Raw genomic sequence first — 27,946 nt, forward strand, 5'->3', positions numbered from 1 at the left:
GGCGGGGGAGAAGGCTGGGCTGGAGAGACGCGCGTGCGCGGGACCCGGCATGAGAGGCGGGGCCGGGCTGGAGGCGGGGCCGGGCCCGGGGCTGGAGACCTGAGGGTGGAGGGCCCGGATCCGGGAGAGGTGGGGGACTGCGCGTGCGTCCCCACGTAAGGGCGGTCCCCTGGGTCCTACAAGCCCCTGGGATTGATATGGTTTGAGGGAGGGTAGGCGGCGCGGGCTCGGGCACCAGCTTGGGGAAAGGCCCTAGGGTGGGGCTACGTAGTTTAGCCTCAAAGTAAGGGAGAGCCCGGAGGCGGGGCCTACTGGAGAGGTGGGGCAAAGAACCGAGAGTCGAGACGGGAGCGCGCACGGAGAGCGGAGCTTAGGGCCGGGTCGGACTACGTGGGGCGGGGCTCGTGGGCTGGTAGGAGGGAAGAGCCGGGAGTCCGGATCTGCGCGCGCCCCGCGGGGCTGGGCAGAGGGCCGGGACGGGCTTCGCGGGGCGGGGCCTGCGGTGGGTGGAGCTAAGATCCCGAGAAGAGAACTGCGCGCTCCCGGGAACTCCTTGGAGGCCTGGAGTAGGGGGCGGGGCTAGGGGCCGGGGCGCGCTGCGGCGGGGCGGGGCGGGACGGAAAGGAGATTCCCCAGCCTGGAATGTCTGCGCGCTCGGAGCCAACGGGAGGCTTAGGCGAGCGGCGCGGCGGCGCGGCGGGGCGGCGGGGCGGCGGGGCTGGTTGGGCTGGCACCGGGGTGGGCGGGAGTCTGGCTGGATGGAGGCACACCGAACGGGGAGCTGGTGGAGAGGCGGGCGGGCGAGAGTGGGGAGGGTTGCGAGGAGACGCGTAGCGAGGAGGGAGGGCGCTGAGGCGGCTCGTGAGGGGACCGGGATGGGGGAAGTCTGACGCAGTCACCAGTGGCAGTCCACGAACTTTTTTGAACCCCGAAATAATGTTTTCACTCTCAAAAGGGAAAAACAACTGCAAATCGAAATTAATAAGTCTACCACAATAAGTAATCTCTCAACTGGTACATAAGCCATAGATTATGAATTATAGTTGATGTAGGATGTGGGTTCAGTTAATATATTTTATATAATTTGGAGTGGAGCGATCAGGCCTGAGTGTTTAGTAGGACCCTCGGAGGTCCTGAAATGGCCTTGGACCGAGAAGGGTTTGGGATGGAGGCGAGGAGGTAGTGTCAGAGCTGATTTGCCTTTCTAGGGATACCAAGCCCAAGGCCTAGGCCTCTGAGAGTACCAAGTCAGGGACACCGCGAACTTGACCCTTCTAGGTTTTCACAGAGAAGGACGAGAAATGGCACATGAACTAGAGATGAAAGGGTGGCTAAGTGGCCTTGGATTTAGAGTACAGAATAAGGCATCAGGGAAGTCCAGGGTCAGTGACCTTAAAAAATGCAGAGGATGGCACCACAGAATGCATCCCCTTTAGTAAACTGAGCCCCTGAGGGAACACCTGTGTATTTAGAGTAAGGTGTCCCGGGCTGGAGTTTAGACTATGTCGCAAAGCAGTTCTCCCTCTTGGAGCTGAAAAAGAAAAATTCGAATCCTTTTTTTCATCTTTGAACACTTGTGATATTAATCACATTTCTCTCCAGTCTCTCTTTTGAAACGTTTACTAATTCTTCCAATTTTCTCCATGTGATAATTCATAGATCATTATGAACTTTTTGTTTTCCTCTGACAATATCAAGGCTGACAGTGTCCTACGAACTGAACACTTTTCTGGATGTAGATCACACTATTACGCATAACATATTATAGTATTTTTTGCCTGCTTGTCCCTCTTCCTTGACTCTGAGCTTGAAGACAAGAACCAAGTCTTAGTCACCGTCTTTGTCTTAGGTTGTAGTCATCTTTGCAAGCACAATTCCTTGTCCTTAGTTGGTATTCAAAAATTTTGATGGATATAGTTCTTCCTTACCTCTACTAATAGAATCTAAGATAGTATCCTTTATCTTTTTGGGGGCTGATATGCACACTCTTGCCTTAGAGTCTGACTTCATAATGAACCAAACCTATACGTTTTACACATCTAGATCAATGGTCGACAAACTTTTTCTGGAAAGGGCTAGATAATAATTATTTTCAACTTTATGAGCCTTATATTCTCTATGATTGCTACTATGTCACTATAACACAAAAGTAGCCATAGACAGTGTACCATGACCATATTCCGATGAAACTATTCATGGATACTGAAGTATGAGTTTCATATAATTTTCATGTATCACAAAATATTTTAATTTAAAAAAGTAATTAAAAATAAAAAGCATTCTCAGCTGATAGGCCATACAAAAGCAGAGGGCAAGCTAGATTTGGTTCATAGGCAGTAGTTTGCCAACCCCAATCTAGACCAGTCCTTCTGTGATTGATTTTTTAAGTCTGAGTATGGGCCTTTATTGTTATCCTTATTAAATGTATTATTCATCATATCCCATCTTTCTACCTTGCTCACATTTTTTTGTGTGCTAATTCTGTCATCCAGCATATTAGCTGACATTCGAGCTTTGTGTCATCTGCAAAATTGATAAGCATACTTTTTCCATCTTTAATTAATAAAAATGTTAAATGGCATAAAGACAGAGTTCTTTCATAGTTCATTCTGTTCTATTAATCATCATTCTTTGAGCATAGCCATTCAAAGAGTTATAAATATCTACCTAAAGGTATCTACCCACATTTCTGATCCATATGGTATCTTGAGAGGCTTTGTCTGAAGTTTTGTTGAAATGTTCAGAACATGTCCATAATTGGTAGTAACTCTGAAACAAACAAGAAATGTTTAGGTTTGGTATAATCTTTGTGAACTACTGCTTTCTCTCTTTCCTATTGTACTACTCTCTTGTTTATATTTTCAAGGCTCTCATTTCAATACTGAAATTTAATAATTTTAGAATTTTGTTGAAAATTAACACCCAAATTCATTGATCTGTATTTCTAGGAATTTATCATCTTTCTTCAAACTAAGTGCTTAATAGTGTTCATCTGACACTAGTTCTCTGGTATCGATAGTATTAAATGCAAGAAAAAAGCCAAGAAAAGAGGCACAGATAGAAAATGTTAGAACACATTCCTTTTTTCTTGACCAATCTCACCATGGCTTTCAACTCTATAATACTAGATTTTTAAATTTTTTAATGTTTATTTATTTTTGAGACAGAGCATGAGCAGGGGAGAGGTAGAGAGAGAGAGAGAGAGAGAGAGACAGAATCCGAAGCAGCCTCCAGGCTCTGAGCTGTTAGCACAGACCCCGACATGGGGCTCGAACCCATAGTTGTGAAATCATGACCTGAGCTGAAGTCAGACGCCTAACCAACTGAGCCACCCAGGAGCCCCTATGATACTAGATTTTTAAATTACAATAAAAATGAACTTTATGCCAATAAATATAAAAACAAGAAGAAATAGATAATATTTCTACAAAATAGAAATTTCAGAATTGACTCAAGATAGTGTGGAAAGCCTGAAGAGAACAATTGAATTTGAAATAGTAAAAACAAAAAATGTGCCTAGAAAGATTTTAGCAGGCTTACAGGATCAAATAAGCTCTGTTTTACACAGATTGCTCCAATAACTAGACAAAAGGGAAGCTCTCCAACTTGTTTATGTTGGGAGTACAGTGTTGATTTTAAAACCAGATAGGAACTGAATAACAAAGGAAAACTGTAAGCCAGTCTCACCTAGAAATAGATCTGTAAAAATGCTACATAAAATATTAGCAAACTGAATCCAACTATGGATAAAAATGGTAATCTAGCTTGGCATGTAGGTAGAGTTTATGCTAGGAACTGGGGATAGTGTAACATTAGAAAGCCTTGATTTAATTTATCACATTATCAATTTGCAGAAAAGTCTGCATGATCATCTTAGTAAATGTTAGAAGAGCATTTGATAACATTCAATGTTTATTTATGGAAACTAACAAACTAAAAAGCGAAGGAAATTTCTATAACCCAAAGAACAGCGTCCAACAAAAAACTGTCAGTGAGCATCACATTTAATGATGAAATCTTAGAAATATTCTTTGTATGGTAAAGAATAAGATTTTTTTAAAACAATGTTGCTTTTATAAAAATCCCGTTTACAATAGCAATAGAAACAATAACACATCTGAAAATAAACCTGACAAAATAGGTGAAGGTACGTGTAGGGAAAAGTAGAGAACAATTTCAGGACCTAAGAAGTCTTAAATGAAGAGATATGCTGGATCCATGGATTTGAAGACTCATAAACATGATATTCTCTCAGGGCGCCTGGGTGGCTTAGTCGGTTAAGCGTCCGACTTTCGCTTAGGTCATGATCTCGCAGTTCGTGGGTTCGAGCCCTGCGTTGGACTCTGTGCTGACTGCCAGCTCAGAGCCTGGAGCCTGTTTCAGGGTCTGTGACTCTCTCTCTCTCTGACCCTCCCCTGCTCACGCTGTCTCTCTTTCTCTCTCTCCTAGAAATAAATAAAACATTAAAAAAATTTTTTTAAAAACCCCAACATGATATTCTCTCTAAATTAATCTATAAATGGAATGGAATTACAGTCAACATCTCAAAAGATTTTTTCTGTAGTTTAAAAATCTTTCTGATAATAAAGGTACAAAGCACAGAACCAAGCCAGTTTTGAAAGTTAAGTAGAAGACTTAAGATATTAAGACTTATTATTCTATCCTACTTTCTGTCTAACCTTATATTTAGAAGGTATTCTGAAAAGGGTACCTATTATATTTAAAGGATTTACTGAAAAGAGTATCTAACTGTTTTTGTTTGCTTGTTTGTTTTTGAGAGGGGGTGGGAACAGAGTATCCAAAGCGGGCTGACTGAGAGCAGCCCCAGTGCAGCCCCAGTGCAGGGCTCAAACTCATGAACCAAGATCATGACCTGAGCCAAAGTCAGACACTCAACCAACTGAGCCACCCAGGTGCCCCATCTATTGGGTTTTTAAAAATTCAGTCCAATAATGTAGTGTTTAGTTTATTAACATTTAAAATGGAATAATCAGGGGCACCTGGGTGGCTCAGTTGGTTAAGCGTCCGACTTTGGCTCAGGTCATGATCTCACAGTTCATGGGTTCAAGCCCCGCATCAGGTTCTGTGCTGGCAGCTCAGTGCCTGGAGCCTGTTTCAGATTCTGTGTCTCCCCCTCTCTTTCTGTCCCTCCCCCGCTCGTCTTCTGTCTCTCTGTGTCTCAAAAAGAAATAAACCATTAAAAAAATAAAATAAAATAAATAAAATGGAATCATCAATGTATTTGTGTTTAAAACTATCTTCTTGCCATTTATTTTCTATTTACTGATTCTTCTTTTTGGCTTTCTTTCAGATTAAACAGATATTTTTGTAAAATCCCATTTTTTTCTTTTCTATTGGCCTTCTTCCTGTAACTTTTTGTTTTGTGGCTTTTAGTGATGAATTTATTCTAATCCTGGGATTACAACATGTATCCTTAACGTCCTAATCTACTTCGAATTAATAGTATATCACTTAATGTTCAACATAAGAACTTGACAAGGACTCTACAAAGAATAGTCTCATTTATTCTCCTTTTGCCTTTTATATTATTATTGTATTTATTATTTCTATATCTATTAAATCCCTGTCATTCATTGCTATTTTTAAAATTGTCAAGTCTTCTAAAGAAAGTTTTTAAATAGTCTTCTAAGTTAGCAATATATATATACTATTTTCCATGCTCTTCCTTCCCACATATCCAGGATTCAACCTGGAATCTTTTCCCTTCGGCCTGCAGCACTTCCTTTAATGTTTTTTTATAGCGTAGGTCTACTGATAAATTCTTTCAGCTTTTGTTTGCCTGAAAGTGTCTTTATTTTGCCTTCACTTTTGAAGGATATTTTTGCTGGATATAGAATTTTATATTTTGTCTGTTAGGACTTTAAAGATGTCATTTCATTGTCTTTTGGTTTCTTTTTTTTTTTTTAATATTTTTATTTATTTCTAGGAGAGAGAGAGAGAGACAGCGTGAGCAGGGGAGGGTCAGAGAGAGAGGGAGACACAGACTCCAAAATAGGCTCCAGGCTCTGAGCTGGCAGTCAGCACAGAGCCAGACGCAGGGCTTGAACCCACGAACCGCGAGATCATGACCTAAGTGAAAGTCGGACGCTTAACCGACTAAGCCACCCAGGCGCCCCTGTCTTTTGGTTTCTGTTGTTTCTGATGAAAAGTCAACTTTTATTCTTGTTCTCCCAAATGTGGTTTTTGTTGTTGTTGTTTTTTGTTTTTTGTTTTTTTTGCTTTGGGTACTGTTACTTTTTTATCTTTTCTTTCACTTTCAGCCATTAACTAAGATGCAGCTAGGTGGGGTTTTCTTTGTTGTGTTTACCCAACTTAGGATTCAAGAACTTCTTGGTTCTGGGATTTATGACTTTTATAGGTTTTGGAAAATTTTCAGCTATATCTTCTTAGATTTTTCTTCTATACTATTTTATTTTTCCTCTCCTGGGACTCCAGTTACATGTATTTCAGAATAGTTGGATAGTGTCTCACAGTTATCTGATGCTCTGTTCTGTTACTTTCATTTTTTCTCTGTATTTCATTTTGGATCATTTCTGTTGACCTATCTTTAAGTTCACTGACCCATTCTTATGTTGGGGATCCAATCTGTTGCTAAGTCCATCTAATGAATTCTTTATATGAGACACTGTACTTTTCAGTTCTGGAATTTTCATTTTGTTCTTTAGAGTTTCCATTTCTCTGCTAAAGTTCCTTTCTATGTACCCATTTTATCCATCTTTTCACTAAATTATTTAACAAATTTATAATAGCTATCTTTGGTAATTCCAGAACTTGGGTGGGTCATCTATAGATTGGCTGAAATGGTTTTGTATATTGGGTGATGTGTTTATTTATTTATTTATTTTTTAAATGTTTTATTATTTATTTTTGAGAGTGAGAGAGATAAGCACAAGCAGGGGAGGGGCAGAGACAGAGTGAGACACAGAATCTGAAGCGGGCTCCAGGTTTTGAGCTGTTAGCACAGAGCCTAACACGGGGCTCAAACTCATGAACTGTGAGATCATGACCAGAGCTGATGTCAGCCACTTAACTGACTGAGCCATCCAGGCGCCCCTATTGAGTGTATGTTTAAATTTTTTTTAATGTTTTATTTATTTCTGAGTGAGAGAGGCAGCATGATCAGGGAAGGGTCAGAGAGAGAGGGAGATACAGAATCTGAAATAGGCTCCAGGCTCCAAACTAGCTGTCAGCACAGAGCCCAACGTGGGACTCGAACCTACACACCATGAGATCATGACCTGAGCCAAAGTTGGATGCTTAACCAACTGAGCCACCCAGGCACCTCTTTAGTGTGTGTGTAAAAGAACAATAGACCCTGAAGTAGATAATGCCTTTTCCCAGAGAGAAGACCATTTTCTTTGCCCAGCAGCCAGGATAAGGGGCAGATCATTTCAGTCTACCTTGGGATTGGACTGAGTTGTAATTTTATTTAAATAGTTCCAGTTTATAGGGGCGCCTGGGTGGCTCAGTTGGGTAAGCATCTGACTTTCAGTTTTGGCTCAGGTCATGATCTCGCAATTTCATGAGTTTAAGCCCCTCATCAGGCTCTGTGCTGACACTGCAGAACCTGCTTGGGATTCTCTCTCTCTCCCTCTCTCTGCTCTTCCCTTGCTCACACTGTCTCTGTCTCAAAATAAATAAACTTAAAAAAATAAATAGTTTCAATTTACCTCTAATTTCAGGTACTTAGGAGTGAGATCAGTTCCCTCCATCAGGGCTTTGGGATCTAAGTACCCAAGGTCACAGAAATCTTTCTTTGCTTTTCAGTTCATATCCAGTTTCCTGTGAAGCTCCACTTAGGGATGATTTCTTTGATATTATTAGGGGTTGTGCTGTGTTGGGGCTGGATTGCAGCTTTAGTTAGTTGCACTTCAACTCTGTGACACAATAATATGGCGAAGTCTCTACAAAAATGTAATGATGAAAGAAGCCAGATACAAATGAGTACAAACTGTATGATTCTATGTGTATAAATTTCAGGCAAAATTAATGTAAGAAATAAGGACCATACTTACCTTGGGAAGGTGGGGAGGGTAATGATTGGGAAGGGGCATGCAGAGGGCTTCTCAAGTGCTGGTAATATTCTGTTTCTTCACCTGGGTGGTGGTTACCTGGGTGTGTTAACTTTATGAAAATTTATTGCTCTACATCTGATTCGCATTCTCTTCTGTATATATGTTATAGTTCAGTAATTTAAAAACATTTTGTGTGGGGGTAGGGAAACTCTTGCACACACACACACACACACAAAAACAAAGTAAAAAGTAAAATCAAGCTACAGAGTAGATGATATTTACAGCAAATATAACAAAGGATTTGTATCCAGAATATTTTATTTTAAAAATCCCCATAAGTCAAAGAGCAAAGGACAAAAAGTTTTAAAAAGCAACACAATAGAAAAATGAACAAAGGATAAGGAAAAGCAAATAACAGAAGGAGGCCTGAATGGCTCTTGATCACATGAAACAGTGTTCAACCTCACTAATAATAGAAATATGAATTATAACCTTATTGAGATACTATTTCACACCGATGAGATTGGCTAAAGCCAAAATACCTAACAATACCAAGTTGGTGAGAATATGAGGTAGCAGAAAGTCTCACATACTGCTGATGGTAATGTAAATTGTTAAAACTGAGAGATAAAGTTGATCAATTATGGACTTGAAGATATGCTGATTCTTAGTTTCTGCCATTATACTTCTGCGAAGAGACTCTTTTATCATAAAGACTTTCCCCCACATGTGCTAAGGACACATAAACAAAGATATGCATTTCAAATTTGTTTATAATAGCAAAAAATTGGAAACTTACCTAAATATATATCATTAGAGACATGGAGAAAGACTTGACAGCAGTTGAAGTGAATAAAGTAGATTTATGTATATTGACATGATTAAAACCTTGAATGAAAAAAGCAAGTAGCATAAGGATATATATATACTGAGAAAGCATCTAAGTTTTGAAAGAGCAATACATATCATTTAAGGATACATGTATGGTAAAAGTATAAAAATATAGTAAGGAGGCATATTTATCAACTTCAGAATAGCTGTTTCCTCTGGGCAAGGAAGGAAGAGGGCAAAAATGTTAACATTTATTAAATCTGGACAGTGGATACATAGTTATTTAACATATGTGATATTCTCTGTAATTTGTTGATTGCTTATTTGAAATAGTTTCATTTAAAAAAAAAATTAGTCTGAGGCCAGGATACGAAGGGAATTGGAAGCTCTTCTCCTTTTTCCAAACACTCTTTGTCTTTAAATTCTTTATAGATTCAGCTTCATAGTCACTTTGCATCTACACATTGGTTTGTGCCCTGTCACCACCAGATCAAGGAGGAAGGTGAGTAAGATCTGATAGAATCTTTTCTTGTCTTCTTCTGTCTTATCCACCAGAGTCCATAGAAGAGCTCAATGATACCTTTCCAGGATACTTTCATTGAACTTAAAATATTACCATACAATAGAAATATCTTGGAATCTATGACCTAAGTGACTGACTTAGAATTTAAAAATAAGCAAAAGCTTGTCTTCTCTCTTATTTTACATTCTGTTCCAAAAAATAGTGATGGTAAGATACCTTTTAAGATGTGAATAATATAGTTTCCTCTTTTCAACTGGTAAACGTATGGGTAAACAGTCACAAAAACATCTGCTTATATGTTCCAGATTTTTTTTTTAAATTTCAGAAATATGGGGCGTGTGGGTGGCTCAGTCGGTGAAGTGTCTTGGTTTCAGCTCGTCATGATCTCATGGTTCACGGGTTTGAGCCCCACATCGGGCTCTGCACTGATGGTGCAAGCCTGCTTGAGATTCTCCCTCTCCCTCTCTCTCTGCCCCTTCCCCACTCACTCTCTCTGTCTCTCTCTCTCAAAATAAATAAATAAACTTAAAAAAATAAATTTCAGAAGTATAACAATATAAATAATTTTTAAAAATTTACCCATTAATTTGATGAAAAAGAATGAAATCTTGCCACTTGCAACAATGTGGATGGAACTGAGCGAAATAAGTCAGTTGGAGAAAGACAAATATCACATGATTTTACTCATGTGGAATTTGAGAAACCTAACAGATGATCATAGAGGAAGGGTACGAAAAATAAATTAAAAACAGAGAGAGAGGCAAACCATAAGAAACTCTTAAGTACAGAGAACAAACTGAGGGTTGATGGGGATGGAGAAAATGGGTGACGGGCATTAAGGAGGGCACTTGTTGGGATGAACACTGGGTGTTATATGTAAATATGAATCTCTGGATTCTACTGAATCTATTGAAGCCAAGACTTCATGCATGTTAACTAATTAGAGAATAAATTTTTTAAAATTTTACCCATTAATTCATGCCACTTTAGCTTGTTAATTGTTTCTATTTCATTATTGAGGACTTTTAATTTTAGATTCAAAGAAATGATGTTAGTTAGAGTAGTCAGAGTCTTGTTTGTGGAGTTAGAGTAGTAGAAATAATCCATTTACAGATTACTCCTGGGAGAAGTTAGAAGTTTACTTATGTAAATAAACATTAGAGTCTCTCCCACTTGTTGAATAGCTTGGTTGTTAAGCTGTGTGCTAGGCAACAGGCTTTCTCTCTCTTCCTTCTCTAAGATCAAGTTCAGAGAATCAGGAATTTACTTTTGTTATTATTGTTTTATTTGCAGATTAAATACTTTAAGATGAGAAAAATTGACCTGTGTTTGAGCTCTGAGGGGGCGGAAGTGATTTTAGCTACATCAAGTGATGAAAAACACCCTCCTGAAAATATGATTGATGGGTAAGAGTTACTATTTTTTTTCTTTAAAGTCTTGATAGTAAATCAGTGCTGGGACTGTGCTTTACAACAATGAGAACTTTTAAACACAGTTTAATAAATGTTTGGTGAAGTATATTACTTGACAATATTTACCTTTGATACCATTCCTGAAACCAATTCAGTTGTGTTTATTTAGGTTTCCAAGCCTTTCTTTATAATTCTTAAACCAATCTTTTATAGAAATAGTTTTTTATGAAGCGGCTTAACAAGGCAAAACTTCAAACAAACAACTACCTCAAATTATGGAAGAGTACATTTTATTCCAAGTTTTTTAGTAAATAGGAATAAAAACATTGTAATTTCTCATATTGCCTCTTTCCTTAGTGGTCTAAGCAATGTCTTTGCCAAACTGAATGCTTAACTTCCTGCTATCCACATGCATTATACAGTTATCAGCCTCTTGATATCATTCCAATTTCCTCTCTTCACTGTGTTAGAGCTTATTCTAGGTAGAGATAAATATAATTCTCAGGCTTTTGAATTCTAAGAAAAAGTAGTTAGTGGGAAAACTCCTTTTTTTAATAGTTGTGACCATTTTATTACTCTCTTGAGTTCTCTTTCTTCATATCTGTACAATGACCAGAGTTTGACTCATAGAATCATATTATTTTAGAGCTGGAAGGACTTAGGAATTTATCTTATCTAAACTTTTCATTTTTTAGAGTTGTGGTAAGAGACATCTGAAGAGGTCAAGTACTAGTTTTAATTATTGAAGGCAGAGCCAGTTATAAAACAAGTCTTGTGGGGTTTTTTGTGTGTTCTATTGTGAACCCCATGTATCTGGATAAAATTCTAGCAACTCAGTCTTTTCCTTTAAGCCTAGTTATTATCTCCTCTCTGATATCTTTCTCTTTGCCCTCATGTAGGAATAGTTTACCTTTTTGTTGGACTCTAAAAGAATTTGGTATATACTTCTATTACTCTATATTATTCTTTTATATATAATCATTCATTTTTAATGTGTGTCCTCTCATTATTAACTATGAATTCCTACAAGTTAGAGACTATGACTTACTCAACTTCGGCTCCACAGCATCTTAAAATAGTTGTTGAGTAGCTTGTTGAATTAGACTATCAAATATCAAACTCAAATTATATTGGAAAGTAGCTGAGTACACACACACACGCATCTATTACTTTATACTTGCATAAGGCTTTATAGTTTCATGGATGTGATATCATTTGACCCTCACCATAAGCTTGGGAAATAAGAGGCAAGATATTTTACAAACGTATTTTCAATCCATTGTAAAGATGAGGAAAAGGATAATCAGAGGTAAAGATGACTTGTTCAAAATTACACCGATAACCAAGTGGTGGAATCAAAATTAACACTCATGTCCTCTAACTGCTAGTTTGAGGTTCTTTGTACTATACTATCATAACTCAAACTTTAGGTTTGAATCCAAAACTTAGTATCTGTTTTTTGCCAGTGCCTCTTAATCCTTCATCTTTTACTTCCTAAAATTCAGGTAATAGTTATTTATCCCACTCTGCCTTAATGACTGCTGTGAGGATACACAGACATAAGAAGATTTCCCTTAAGTTGTTTTCAGAAATAGAGCTCTTTCCAAATATCAGTCCATATTAATGAATGATTAAGGACATAATATTTAGATTAGACAAAACCCTTAGTATAGAAAACTATATGGAATGAAAGTAGTTACTGGACCTGATAATTGAGCAGAACACATCAGAGACTTTTAATGCGTATGCATTTCCAATAAATCCTATTAGATTTTATACAGTAGATGTTAAAAATTGTTCTGCTCATGGGTTGGTTTGTCTAAATGGTAGTAACCATAGAATTATTTGGAGAAAACAGTGCTGTAAATTTGCCCCCATTAGGTATTTCTCCCAACTCTCAATTTCCGCAAGACTGAGTGTTAAAGAAATTGATAATATTTCTACTTGCCTTTGACTCTACTTTTGCCCTCTGATATTTAATATGTCCATAAAAAAGGAGAAAGGAAGTTCACTGCATGTTTTATTTTTTTTCCTTAAAATATTTTTTTAATGTTTATGTTTTGGGAGACAGAGAATGAGTGGGGGAGGGACAGAGAGAGACGGGGAGTCACAGATTCCAAAGCAGGCTCCAGGCTCTGAGCTGTCAGCACAGAGCCCAGTGTGGGGCTTGAACTTACGAACCGTGAGATCATGACCTGAGCTGAAGTCAGATGCTTAACTGACTGAGCCACCCAGGCACCCCTCATTTACATGTTTTTACATTTCACCCATGTTACAGCAGGTATCAGTGTTTCATTCATTTTTATTGCCAAAAAATATTCCACTGTTATGTTTATAGCACATTTTATTTATCCATTCATCAGCTGGTGGATATTCAAGTTGTTTCTACTTTTAGGCTGAATTTTCTCCAATCTTATTAAAAAATGCCAACTTACAAATCCAAGAAACTCAGCAAACCCCAAACAAGGTAATTACAAAGAGACCATACTGCAGTCTGCTGAAAAATAAGAAAAATATTTTTTAAGTAACTGCAGGAAAAAATATGTTAACTACAAGGGAACAATAGTACCAGTGAGGGCTGACTTTGCATCACAAACAGTGGAATGCAGGTGACAGTGGAACAATATCTTAAATGCTGAAAAAAGAAGCAACAACAAAAAAACCCTATCAGATCAGAATTCTGTATCTAGCTAATATATCCTTCAAAAACCAGGGTGAAATAGAGACGTTTTTATTCATCACAAGTAGCTCTGCATCACAGGAAATGCTAAAGGAAGTTCTGCATGTTGAAGTGTTATAATACTAAATGGAAATTCAAACCTACAGGAAAAAATTCGGTACATTGGAAATGGTAAATATTTGGGTAGATATAAAAACTATCCTTTTTCTTTTAATTTTTTAAGAAGTCAACTGACCACACAATGGGAAAAATTGTACTGCGGTACTTATTATATACGTATAGTAGTAAATGTTATATATGTGAATGTAAAATAATTGAAAATAATGACGCACAAGTGGAATTTAATGTAAATTAACTATCATAAGGCTATTATGACCCTGAGAATAGCCACACAACAAAAAAAGAGGTATAAAACCAATAGGAAATTGAATGGAATTTTAGAGGATTTTTAGTCAGCCAAAAGTAGATAGGAAAGGAGAAATAGAACAAGAAAAAAGTAGATGGGAGGGACAAATAGAAAATGAATAGCAAGATGGTAGATTTAAACCCAATCATATTAATAATTATATTAAATGCCAATGGGCTAGCCACTTTAATTAAATGACAGAAATTGTCAAACTGGAAGGGTACCTGGGTGGCTCATTTGATTGAGTGTCTGACTTCAGCTCAGGCCATGATCTCATGGTTCATGGGTTCAAGCCCTGCATCAGGCTCTGTGCTGACAGCTCAGACCCTGGATTCTGCTTTGGATTCTGTGTCTCCCATCTTTGTCTCTCTCTCTGCCCCTCCCTTCCTTGTGCTCTGTCTCTGTCCCTCTCTCAAAAATAAATAAACATTTAAAAAAATTAAAATTATCAGACTGGATAAAAGTACATGACCCATGTAGGTACTGTGTGCAAGAAATGTACTTTGAATATAAAGTCACAAATAGGTTGAACATAAAAGGATGAAAAAGATGTATTCTATAAAAAATAAACATAAGAAAGTAACTGGCTATATTCATATCAAAGTAGAATGTGAAAAAGGAGAATTACCAGAGGTAAAAGGGACATTTTATAAGGTGTGAGCATCTTTTCATCAGGAAGAGATAATAATCCTAAATGTATACACACCTAATAATAGATCTTCTAAATTTATAAAGCAGAAACTGACAGATGAAAGAGAGAAGTAGACAAATCCATAATCATACTTGGAGATTTTAACACCTTTTAGTAATGGTAAAGCAGCCAGATGAAAAATCTAAAGATACAGATAGTAAAGACATAGTGAAGATAGAATGCTCTGCACAATACTGTCAGTCACATTGAATGAACTGACGTTTATACAACACTATAATCAGCTATGGCACATGAAACAGATATATGTTAAACATTCACTAAAATGTACTGGACCATGAAGTCTCAATAAATGTCAAAAGGTTGAGATTGTAAGGAATATATTCTCAAAAATATGGTAAATGTGAGATGATGATTATGTTAACTAACTTTATTGTGGTCATGATTTCACAACATATACATGTATCAAATGGTCATGTTGTATACCTTAAACTTGTATAATGTTGTTATGTTGAATATACTGCATTAAAGCTGGAGAAAAAAGAATTCATTCTCTGACCACTATGTAATTAAATTACAAGTAAATGTTAAAATGACATCTGGAAAAATATCCCTGAAACTTAGATATTAAACATGCCACTTCTAAATAACCCATGGGTCAAAGAAGAAATCACAAGGGATATTAGAAAATATTTGTAACTGAATGATGATGAAAACACAATATATTTACATTTGTGGATGTAGGTAAAGTGATGTTTCCAGGGAAATTTATAGCCTAAATATTTTATATTATAAAGAAGAATTTTTAAGAACCAGCAAATGTATTTCCACCTTAGGAAGCTAGATAAAGAAGAGCAAATTATACCCAAAGAAAGTAGAAGAAAATAAATTATAAAGAATAGAAATCAATGAAATAGAAAATAGACAATTAGAAAAAATTAACAAAACCAAAATTGATTATCTGAAAGGATTAATAAAAGTTATAAACCATTAGCAAGACTGACCAAGAAAGAATGGAGAAACTGTTAATTGCTAGTACCAGCAATGAAAGAAGCAATATTGGGGCGCCTGGGTGGCTCAGTCGCTTAAGCATCCAACTTGGGCTCAGGTCATGATCTTAACAGTTTGTGGGTTCAAGCCCCATGTTGGGCTCTGTGCTGACAGCTCAGAGCCTGGAGCCTGCTTCGGAATCTGTGTTTCCCTCTTTCTCTGCCCCTCCCATGCTCGTTCTCTCTCTCTCTCAAAAATAAATAAACATTAAAAAACTTTTTTTAAAAAGCAGTATCACTACAGCTTCTAAAATATTAATAAGTCACTATCAAGGACAAATTGAAGATACCAAATCATTATGTTGTATATGTGAAATTAATATGTTAGATGTCAGTTATACTTCAATTTTAAAATATTTTTAATTAGGGGCACCTGGGTGGTTCAGTTGGTTAGGCATCCAGCTTCCACTCAGGTCATGATTCACAGTTCATGGGCTCTGCATCAGGCTCTATGCTGACAGCTAAGAGCCTGGAGCCTCCTTTGGAGTCTCTCTCTCCATCTCTCTCTGCCCCTCCCTTGCTTGTGCTCTGTCTCTCTCTTTAATTAAAAAATATTTTTAATTAAAAAGACAAATTTAGACTAATATATTTGACAACTTAAATGGACAGATTCCTTGAAAAACTCAACCTATAAAAATGACAAAAGATGAAAGAATATTTGAATAGCCATGTATCTATTGTATAAATTCTATCAGATATTTTGTGGAAAAAAATATAAATCTTTCAAAAATAGAGGAGGAAACATTTCTCAAATTGTTTTTTATGAGAACAGTGTAACCCTGAAACTAAAATCTGATAAAGACATTACAAGGAAAGGAAGGAAAGGAAACAAGAAATGAAAAGTAAAGACCAATATCCTTTATGAACATAGACACATAAATCCTTATAAATTGAATCCAGCAAATGGAATTAATCCTGGGAATTCAAGGTTGGCATATTTACCACTTTATCATAGGAATACAAGGTTGGGTGTGATTCAGCACATTGCCAGCACAAGGAAGAAAAATCATATGATCATCCCAGTAGATGAAGAAAAGGCATTTGACAAAATCCAGCATTCATTCATGATAACAGTTCTTAGCAAACAAAGAAAAGAAGGGAACTTTCTCAATCTGATAAAGCCATCTAGTAAACACGTTCAGCTTAGTGCTGAAATAATAAATGCTTTCTCCCTGAGATTAGAAACGGACCAAGAATGTTTGCTCTCACCATTTCTATTCAGCATTGCCCTGGAGATTTTAAACCATACAATACGGAAAAAAAAAAGACATAAAAAGCATAAATATTAGAAAGAAGGAATAAAATTGTCTTTGTTCACAAATTGCATTGTTTCATCTGAATCTACAAAAAATAAGGAATCTGCAAAGAAAGGCTACTAGAGCTAATAAGTAAATTTAGCAAGGTCAATATATAAAAATCAGTTGTATTACTATATAATGACAGGAAACAGTTGGAAATTGAAATTTTAAAAAATTCCATTTATGATAGCAGTTAAAATGTAAAAGAGTTAAGAATAAATTTAATAAGATAGGCAAGACATTTACACTGAAAACTATAAAATGTTGCTGAGAAAAATTAAGTAGTTGAAATTCACTACATTAATAATTAGAAAACCTCATATTGTTAGGATGCATGCAATTTCTCCCTAAAATAACCTAAAATAACCTATCAATTCAGCACACTGTCAATTAAAATCTCAACTGACTTTTTACATTAAAAAATTGATTTTAAATGGTATATGGAAATGCAAGGGCCTAGTCTAGTCAAAACAATCTTGAAAAAGAAGAAAGTTTTAGCACTTATGTGATTTGATTTCAAGACTTAAAAATAACTTACAAAAATCAAAACAGCATGATATTTTTATAAAAATAGGTATGTATATCAGTGGAACAGAATAGAAAGCCCAGAAATAGAGTCACTTATACAAGGGCAATTAATTTTCTTTTTTTTTTTAAGATTTTTTAAAATGTTTATTTATTTTTGAAAGAGAGAAGGAGAGAGAGTACGAGCAGGGGAGGGGCAGAGAGTGAGGGAGACACAGAATCTCACACAGGCTCCAGGCTCTGAGCCGACATGGGGCTTGAACTCACAGACCGTGAGATCATGACTTGAGCCAAAGTTGGACACAACGTACTGAGCCACCCAGGTGCCCCAAGATCAACTAATTTTCAACAGAAGACTAAGGATGCAGAAACAGAAGAAAACAATAAAATGGAAGAGGCAGAAATAGATCTACCCATATATAGACATTTTAGGCAAAGATGTCAAGGCAATTCAATAAGAAAAGGAAAGTCTTTTTTTTTTCATTTTTATTTTTTTATTTTTTTTATTTTTTATTTCTAGGAGAGAGACAGCGTGAGCAGGGGAGGGTCAGAGAGAGAGGGAAATACAGACTCTGAAATAGGCTTCAGGCTCTGAGCTGACAGTCAGCACAGAGCCCGACGCGGGGCTCGAACCCACGAACCGCGAGATCATGACCTAAGCGAAAGCCGGACGCTTAACCGACTAAGCCACCCAGGCGCCCCAGAAAAGGAAAGTCTTTTAATACATAGTGCTGGAACAGCTGAATAAACATACAGATAAAAATGAACATCTACCCATACCTCATACCAAACACAAAAGTTAATTCAAGATGGATCATAGATCTCCACTGAGTTAAAATTACTAAGCTTTGAGAAGAAAACTTCAGAATGTACCTTCATGACAATGGGATAGGCAAGATTTCTTAGGACATAAAAATCACTTAACCATAGAATAAAAAAGTAGTAAAACTGGACTTCTACTCATTGAAGGACACAAGGAAGAAAAGGCAAAGGCAAAGTACAGACTGGGAGAAAATATACACAATACATATCATCTCACAAAGGAGGCCTACAAAAATTTATAGTAAAGCACAGTTGACCTTTGAACAACATAGGTTTGAGCTGCATGGGATTTTTCCCAAAAAGTATATATACAGTGGTGTAAATGTATTTTCTCTTCCTGTAGATTTTTAAAAATATATTTTATTGTCAAGTTGGCTTCCATATAACACCCAGTGCTCATCCTAACAAGTACCCTCCTCCATGCACATCACCCATTTTCCCCTCTCCCTCACCTGCCATCAACCCTCAGTTTGTTCTCAGTATTTAAGAGTCTCTTGTGGTTTGCCTCCCTCCCTCTCCTTAACTATTTTTCTCCCTTCTCCTCCCCTATGTCCTCTGTTAAGTTTCTCCTGTTCCACATATGAGTGAAAGTATATGGTATCTTCCTTCTCTGCCTAACTCATTTCACTCAGCATAATACCCTCAGGTTCCATCCATGTTGCTACACATGGCCAGATTTCATTCTTTCTCATTGCCATGTAGTATTCCATTGCATAGATAAACCACATCTTCTTGATCCACTCGTCAGTTGAACCTGCAGATTTTTCTTAACATGTTCTTTACTCTAGCTTACTTTAATTATATATATATAACATAAAATTGAGTGCATTTTTTTCTCAACACACATCTATTCTGTGTCTACTATGGGTCAGCCATTGTGATAGTTACTGGGATACAAAGATAAGTAAGAGAAAGTGGTTGGACTCAGAGAACTCAGCATATAGCAGGAGGCATAGAAACACAAGAAATAAGTACCAATGCAAAAATGGATGCTGAGTTTAAAGGAGGCCTGAGGAAGTGATTCTGATTTATTGGGGTTGAGAAATGGAACCAAAAAGTGAATGAACTTTTTTTGTAAGGGGAAAAAAGGCTTTCAGGTCAAGAGAACCTCGTGAACTAAGTAAGGCACAGAAACATGAGCCTGTATGACGTGTTTGCAGAATCTTAATTGGCCCAATGTGACTATGGTAATGGGAGAGGATATGTGATGGGAGATGGTGTACTTTAATAATGGACCAGATTGTACAGGGCCGTAAAATGCCATACTACACAGCCATATTTATGGGCAAGAAGTGACCACTGAAAGCTTTTAGACCACAGAGTGATATCAGTTCTGTTTCTGGGTTTTTAAAAAATAGATCTGCTAAGAGTAAAGACGAATTATTAAAGTTGGGGAGAGATTAGAGGCAGAAGGAAGAGATAGAAAGGGATAAGAAGAATCCAGGGTCAATTATTTTTTAAAATACTTATTCACTAGAATTTTGTGATTAAATATTTTTATCTGGCTCTTTCTTTCTCTTTTTCTTTAAAATTAACAACAGGAATCCAGAAACATTTTGGACCACAACAGGAATGTTTCCCCAAGAGTTCATTATTTGTTTTCACAAACATGTAAGGATTGAAAGACTTGTAATCCAAAGTTACTTTGGTAAGCATATCATATGTGATTATTCATCCTCTTTTAATTTTCCCACAGACAGGGGGCACATATGCAAACTTTTGGCAAACCAAGTAAACTTTTTGGCAGAACACTAACTTTTTTGCAGTTTTATGACTGGGGTGGGAGAGTGAGGAATATGGGTTAACTGCCTTGAGCACAGATAGCTTCTCTAAAATTGCGAATTTGAAACCCTTCCAGAGCACATAATAATTTCCATGCAATTTACTATGCGAAAATCTTTGGCAAAGGACCTATTATGAATATAAGAAGCCAGCTTGCCAGAACACTAAGTTCTTCAACATCTTTATTCCAGATTCATTTGGCTTAGGGTTCTCTGTCAAATTCTTTGTGAAAATCTGATAACCCTGATTATTTGCATTGGATAGTTTTGACTCTTCTATTAATAATGGTATTTTCTGAGGTTTAGGAGGAGACTCTCCCATTGGAACATCATTCTAATCCTGCCTTATGTTTATTTAAGGATAAAGTATTTCAGACAAAGTCATGGCAGGAAACAGTATATCCCAGATGGTTCAAATGAAAAGACTGTATTGATGGGATTACTTACAAAATTATGGTTCTGGATAAGGGAACAAACCAGGGATGGTGAGAACGCCCCAAAACCGGCCACAGCAGTAAATCATTACCACCCCTGGGCTAAGGGACAGAAGCAGCATTACCAGAGCCCAGTGGGAGCTGGAGCCTGTGGCCCAGCAGCAGCTGTAGTCATGAAGGGACCCAACCACTGTGAAAGACATGGCATGGAAGCTGGAAGGAAGTGAAAAAACAGCTTGATCTCATTTCACCACTGCCCTCCAGATTTCTCCCAGTGCCTCCCATTAGCCAAACCTGACCAGTAGTCACTGGTGCATTCCACAGGGGTCCTCCCCCTAGGGCACAGAGAAGAGAAGAGTGGTTCTGGGTAGCAGGATCTGGGTTAGCAGTAATGGAGAAAAATCAACGCAGAAGAAAGATGCCTACCTTCTGGTTAAAAGTCTCTTCTGTCATTAATTGTAGAGGCTCTGGAGTCAGACACACCTAAAGTTTGAATACCACTTCTGGTCCCTACTGGCTGTGTATCATTGAACACTTTGCCTTACTTCTCTAGGGTGCCTGATTTCTCTAAGGCTGTTTTCCTCATCAGTAAAGTGGATTGGGAATATTTTTTTCTCATAAGATTATGGTCAAGAGTGAATGAGTAAATATGTCTGATTCACAGTAGTTTCTCCATAAAGGTTTACGACCAAGACCACTAATAATAATAATAATAATATCATCATTATTAATAATTGATACTATCAGAAGGCACAAAATAATTAATTAAAAAATAATAATATATTATTATTACCAGTATTCAAAAAACCCTGGATGATACCAAATTCAAAGACTCTACTAACTTTGTGTTATGTGCTCGCAAACATTTATAAGTTGACAGTGACACAAGACCGCATTTTACCTTTGAGCCCTACAGAAAAACAGAGTATGTGAATGATTTTCAATGGTGTTTCTGATCCCAGTATTTTGTGCAGTCCCACCAGTGGTTGACATTTTGTGACAGGAAAAAAGGAATATGGGGACAGCAACATAAAATCAGGTAGGTAATTAACACTTTATTCATTTTGTTTACTTACAATGTCAGTGAGGACGTTGAGGATTGAAAAGAGCACATCTAAAGAGCCAGTGGATTTTGAGCTATGGATTGAAAGAGGTATGTGCTTGTTTTACCGGCAGTGTTCTGATCATGAAGAAGTATTGTGCTTTGGCTCTATATTTCCAGTTCGAGTGCATTTTCGTGGAAAAAGATGACTCTTGTGACTTATTGAGAGCCTAGAAAAACCCATGTTTGAATACAAGACTGCCTTTTCACTTACTGGTTATGTAACTGTTAGCATGTTAATACTTAATTTTTTCGGGTTTCAGAATCCTGATCTGAAAAATGGAGACGGTAACCTACCAATTAAGGTTTTTGTGAATTTAATATCTGGCATATGGTAGACAGTAAATATTAGTTTCTGGTCTTTCCTTCTTTCCTAATTAGTGGTACTATTTAAATATCATCAGCAGAATTGCCTCTAGTTAAACAAAACATACTGCTTTCATGTGTCTATTTCTTTTCCTTCCATGAAAATATCATGAAAATAATAGTAAAGAAATAAAAGGAATCAGGGCACCTGGGTGGCTTACTCAGTTGAGCATCTGACTTTGGCTTAGGTCATGATTTCATGGGGCTCTTGGCTGTCAGCGTGGAGCCCACTTTAGATCCTTTGCCCACCTCTCTGCCCCTCCCTCGCCGATGCAAGCACATTCTCTCTCTCAAAAATAAATAAAAAATAAGAAAAAAAGAAAATGAGGCATAAACCTACAAGAGAAAAAATAAAAGTAAACAAAAAACACAGGAGACCAAAGTAGATGTGAGAGATGGATATTATGGAAGAGAGGATACAAATGGAAGAGAAGTAACTTATGTAGCTGAATGGAGTAGGTTATAACCCAAGTGCCCATCAAGGAGAATATCAATGTGAAGCAAGCCAGTTTGCTCAAACAGAACCCTAGAAAGATCTAGAATTTGAATGTAAGAGGTACCATGGAAAGTGCAAGTGAGACAGGGGCCAGAAAAAAAGGGTGAGTAGTTGAATATCTATATATAGGGTGTTTGGACCCTAGGTAAGTTCTCCTATCCCACAATGCTGGACTACAGACCACCTGCCAGGCATGACTAGAATCACTGAATGTTGAGGCTTAGAACTCAGCGAGACCAGGCATAGTAGAAAAAGTGAGGCATGGAGTTGAAACCAGGATTCAAGTGGAAGCCTGTGTATTGAATGGTGGGAACTCCTCTGTGCTCTACTATTTATGACGGCCACCAAGAATATAGCCCTGGCCAGGAGATTGAATGATTCATTTTTGTAGAAACTGAATGGCTGCAGAAAAAAGACCTATGGATGCTGACAAAGGCTAGTTCGTTCCTGGTCACTTATTGAAATCCACTAGTCAGTGAGCCTGGTTGATGCACACAATTTTCAAGTGGTTTATTATAAGTAACCAAAGACAGAGGCGCCTGGGTGTCTTAGACGGTTTGCCGTCCGACTTTGGCTCAGGTCACGATCTTACGGTTCGTGGGTTTGAGCCCTGCGTCTGGCTTTGTGCTGACAGCTCAGAGCCTGGAGCCTGCTTCAGATTCTGTGTCTCCCTTTCTCTCTGCTCCTCCCCCACTCATATTCTGTCTCTCTCTCTCTCAAATATAAACATTTAAAAAAAAAGTAAAAAAAAAAAAAAGATAACAAAAGACAGCCAAAGATGACAAAGACATTTGATGAAGGCCTCAAACCCCTAATATAATGAAGCCTTTAGTTCTAATTCTAGTAAATAGGAAACAGAGGATAGAGGAACAAATTTAATGAAACCACGAAGAGACAAGATGACAATATGTGTGTCATTCTACATTCTGGTCTCATCAGTAAGTCTGACATGGAAAAAATGGGGGGGTTATCAGAGATTAAAAGATTTTAAATCAAATTCTGATTTGAATAAAGCAACTATAAAATGACATTTTGAGAATAGTTGGGAGATTTGAATGTTGATTGGCTATTATATGCTATTAAAGCATTTAAAAAACTTTTTTTAGTGTTTATTTTTGAGAAAGAGAGAGCACAAGCAGGGGAGAGGCAGAGAGAGAGGGAGATACAGAAACTGAAGCAGGCTCCAGCCTCCAGCTGTCAGCACAGAGACTGACGTGGGGCTCAAGCCTACAAATTGGAAGATCCTGACCTGAGCTGAAGTCAGACGCTTAACCAGCTAAGCCACCCAGGTGCCCCTAAAGCTTTTTTTAATGTTAGTATGATAATAGTATTATGGTTACATAAGAAAATACTCTTATTATTTAGAGATAGATAACCAAATATTTGGAGGTGAAATGTCATGTTGTCTTAGAATGTGCTTTAAAATACTTGAGCAAAAAAATTCCATAAATCAAGTACACTGAAATGTTAGTAATTATAAAATCAAAATGATACGTGTATACAGGAATTATATCCTGTCTTCTTTTATGTATGTGAGATTTTCCAACTTTTCATCATTATAAAAGTAAACAAATCAAAGAAGAGCTTATTATTAACTCCTGGTGGAGGAGGAATTGTATAAGAAAGAAAATAGGATTGTGGTCCATTACTCATTTCAGCAGTAAATAACATTTATATAGGCAATAATGGAACCATCAAGTATTGACTTCAAAATTGAGAGGATGGCAGGAGGGAAAAGTTACAGGAGGAAGAAGAAGAGAATATTGGTGTAAGAGACCTAAACTTTCTCCTACCGTAATATAAAGTCAGTAAACATTTATAAATTGAGAAGAGGAATATAAACATGTTACAATTCCAGGAAAAAAAAAAGCTTAAGGAGTTGAAAACATGACCTCTCAGGAGCAGGACTGGAGGAGAAAGAAAGGGTCAAGCAGGGGATTACTGTTCATTACCTCAGAGAGAGGTTAGGAGACAGTCATGCACCATCTTACTTCCCAGAGACTACTCTGTTTGTAGCATGTGCCTTGGAAAATTGTGTATACTAACTATTCTGATACAGATAAAATTAATTTCTCAATAATGTCAATATTTATCATTATATCAATCAAATACTTCATGTTTCCAGGGTGCCTGGGTGGCTCAGTCGGCTAAGCATCCAACTTCGGCTCAGGTCATGATCTCACTGTTCATGAGTTTGAGCCTGGCGTCAGGCTCTGTGCTGACACCTCAGAGCATGGAGCCAGCTTTGGATTCTGTGTCTCCCTCTCTCTCTGCCCCTCCCCAACTCACACCCTGTCTCTGTCTCTCAAAGATAAATAAACATTAAAAAAATTTCAAATATTTCCAAAAAATGTTTGATATGATTAACTTGTGACCAACTAAGTTAATGTTTTGAAATTGCATAAGTAAAGGTTTTTTAAGTTAGATACCTGAAAAGACCAATTGATGGGCAGCATAATTCAACATCCCAGTAAAAATTTAGTGTGAGAAATCGAGCTGTAGTCATTACCTGTGAGAGTGGCAATAAGATGGCTCCTTTCAAGGGGTACCTGGGTGGTGGCTCAGTTGGTTAACCGTCCAACTTTTGATTTCAGCTCGGGTCATGATTTAGTGGTTCATGAGTTCAAGCCCTGCATCAGCTCCACACTAACAGCATGGAGTCTGCTTGAGGCTTGAGATTCTCTCTCTGCTCCTTCCCCACTCTCTCTCCACTCTGTCTCTGTCTCTCAAAATAAATAAACTTAAAAAAAAATGGCTCCTTTTAGGCCTGTAATAACTGTTAGTAGTTTGATCTTTAAAAGGGATTTCCACATTTTATCCATTCCTTACTTTATATTCCTTTACTGTAATTTACATTTCCTTTTGTTTATACTTACTATAGATGTTCTAGAGCTCACAGTCTATCGTTCATGCCTTTTGTATCACATATTCCTATTTTGAAATTGAATTTTAACCCCCAAACCCTGATAAGTCTGATCTAACTATAGTTTACCAGACATCATGTTTTGCTGAGCATAAACTTCAGTAGGTTTTGTATTTTGATGTATTTTCATGTATTTTGATCCCTAACTCATTTCTGTTAAATTTGTTTTAGATCTAGTCCACACAGAGGGGCAGCTTCAAAATGAAGAAGTTATGGTAAGTAAATATAGTTGTAGAGATAAACATTATCTTTAGCCAGCACAATGTATTTAAAATTTAAATCTATCTCTTTAGTCATAAAGTTAATAAATACCTTCATGATCTGTTATTGGTTCTACATCCAGTCAACCAACAGAGAAGTTATTCTCAGTAATACTATAATCTAAATATAGCATTCATAAACTAGGCTCTTTTCTAGTAGAATGACAGCAAGGATAAAGCAGTTCACTTATTTATCTTTATTGTGTTCATTGATTTGACGTATTTACTTGCTTTGCTTTCTTTCGTTTGATTCCCTAGGCCTTTTAGAATAGGAATCAGAAAAGGTTGAGATGCCAAAATCGGGTGTTAATTTAAGCATGAAAGGACAAGGGAGATTCACATAAGGGGAACTGGAGCATAGGATCAGCAACAAATAGGCCAAAGAGAGATGAGGTGGAAAGAGAACCAGCATTTTTCGACAACATTCCACTGGGCTCTGCCTGTCAAGTGGAATGAATGCCCGTTGATGAAGCTGCTGCCTCATCAGGGGTTTCTCTGTTCCTGCTAGTTTATCAGGCCCCGGTTTCAGACAAACACAAAAAAAGTGAAACAACTAAATGTGTGGTTTTTGTTTTGTTTTTTTTAAGATGGTAGTTTTGTTTAATTAAGGTTTCTCTAAATGAGGCTTAAAGTCTTTTAAGTTTCCTTCTTCATGACATACTGGGCACAGCATTTCAAAGGATTCTGTAGGAAGTTTTTGAATCCTATTAATTATCTTCTCTACCACCCACATGTGTCCAACGACCCGGGAGGCCAGTGGGGGCCAGAAAAATGATTAATTAGACTGAATTTTATCACCCGTTTTTGTCTATGTTTACTAATGGGTTATGATTAGTAAGCTTCTGCTAAGTATTTTGTTTCAGGACTCACTGTGAATCAAGGAGCATTGCATAATTATATGGAACATTTGGGAAATAGTAAGGGGGAACGGGAAGCTGGAAATCACCCATGATTTTATTAGCCTGCCACAACAGCTTTTACTACACTTTTTTTCTTCTTGTTGTCAGTATGCATCGCATAGTTATCAAATGAAGTTTGTATCTTTTTAAACAATATTATATTACAGCTTTCATAATTAATGTATGAAAATAGGCAAATGTGTACTAATTTCAATTTTCCTCCCTCTGTCATTGCAAGTAATATACAGGGGTCACGTTCTGCATGTTCTTGCTACCATGATCATCACCTTGTAAATTATTCTTTAAGATTAAATTTCAAGGAAGAGAAATTTAATTGTGTCCATCAGTGTAGACATGTTTATAGTTACTTATGTATATTGTCAATTTGCTTTCCAGAGAAATTATATAAATGTGAAAGTATAATAATGTTGCAGGGTATATAGTCAGAGGAATCATAAAACGAGGGAGATCGCCTAAGATGCAAAATACTTCAGAAAGACACTTTTGAAAAAAATGTTTATTTTTGAGAGAGAGAGTGCAAGCAGGGGAGGGAAGAGGGGGAGGATATGAAGGATCTGAAGTGGCTGTGCCTACAGCATCAAGCCTGCCAGATATGGGACAGCATCAAGCCTGCCAGATATGGGACAGCATCAAGCCCGAAGGAGGGCTTGAACTCTTGAACCATGAGATCATGGCCTGAGCTGAAGTTGGAGGTTCAACTGACTGAGCCACCCAGGCGCCCCATAGAAAGACACTTAAAAAAATAAATCAGATAGGGCGCCTGGGTGACTCAGTCGGTTAAGCGTCAGACTTCAGCTCAGATCATGATCTCACGGTTCATAAGTTCAAGCCCCGTGTTGGGCTCTGTGCTGACAGCTCAGAGCCTGGAGCTCCTTTGGATTCTGTGTCTCTGTCTCTCTCTGCCCCTCTCCTGCTCATGATCTGTCTCTCTCTCAAAAATAAAAATATTTTTTAAAAATGAATCAGAAATGTAAAGTTGCAATTGTTAGCTCCACCTGCTTTTATTCATCAAATCAATGCTGGTATTTGCCTGCTAATACATCAGAGCAACTATACTGTTATATGCAGCTGGCTTCTCTTCTGAGTGTTACACCTTATATATTATTATATGTTTAGGATATCATTCTTGCATCAAACCCTTTCCTCTGCTAGCTGCCATTCAACAGTTAACTGGAGTCGCTAAAAGCATTCATATTGATTTCTCCGTCACAGGCCCGGGATGGCCACGCCACCTACTTGAGATTCATTATTATGTCCGCCTTTGATCATTTTGCATCCGTGCACAGCGTCTCTGCAGAGGGAATGGCAGTCTCAAATCTTTCTTAGTCGGTATAACAAAATACACTTGCATGATTTTTTAACAATATGTTTTATTTAAACACAAAGTTGTCGAAGTTGTCGTTGATACACTTTATTAAAGGGATTTGTATCAA

The 27,946-nt window shown here is 37.5% G+C and overlaps 1 protein-coding gene across 3 annotated transcripts; it reads left to right on the forward strand.

Annotated features, from left to right (window-relative positions):
* Positions 1-76: 76 nt before the first annotated feature.
* Positions 77-27,946, forward strand: HSPB11 (heat shock protein family B (small) member 11). 3 transcript variants are annotated; one of them, XM_039239110.1, is made up of 6 exons: positions 77-155; positions 10,684-10,796; positions 19,773-19,879; positions 21,531-21,599; positions 25,505-25,548; positions 27,726-27,946. In XM_039239110.1, exons 2-6 carry the CDS (start codon positions 10,699-10,701, stop codon positions 27,837-27,839), a joined length of 432 nt encoding a protein of 143 aa, XP_039095041.1. In that variant the 5' UTR covers positions 77-155; positions 10,684-10,698; the 3' UTR covers positions 27,840-27,946. The 3 variants fall into 3 exon arrangements, with proteins under 3 accessions (XP_039095041.1, XP_039095032.1, XP_039095049.1); XM_039239101.1 differs by lacking the exon at positions 77-155 and adding an exon at positions 619-676; XM_039239118.1 differs by lacking the exon at positions 77-155 and adding an exon at positions 9,062-9,369.

This window comes from Hyaena hyaena, unplaced genomic scaffold (genome assembly GCF_003009895.1).
Source record: "Hyaena hyaena isolate Hyena2069 unplaced genomic scaffold, ASM300989v1 scaffold_5, whole genome shotgun sequence".
Classification (NCBI taxonomy): domain Eukaryota; kingdom Metazoa; phylum Chordata; class Mammalia; order Carnivora; family Hyaenidae; genus Hyaena; species Hyaena hyaena.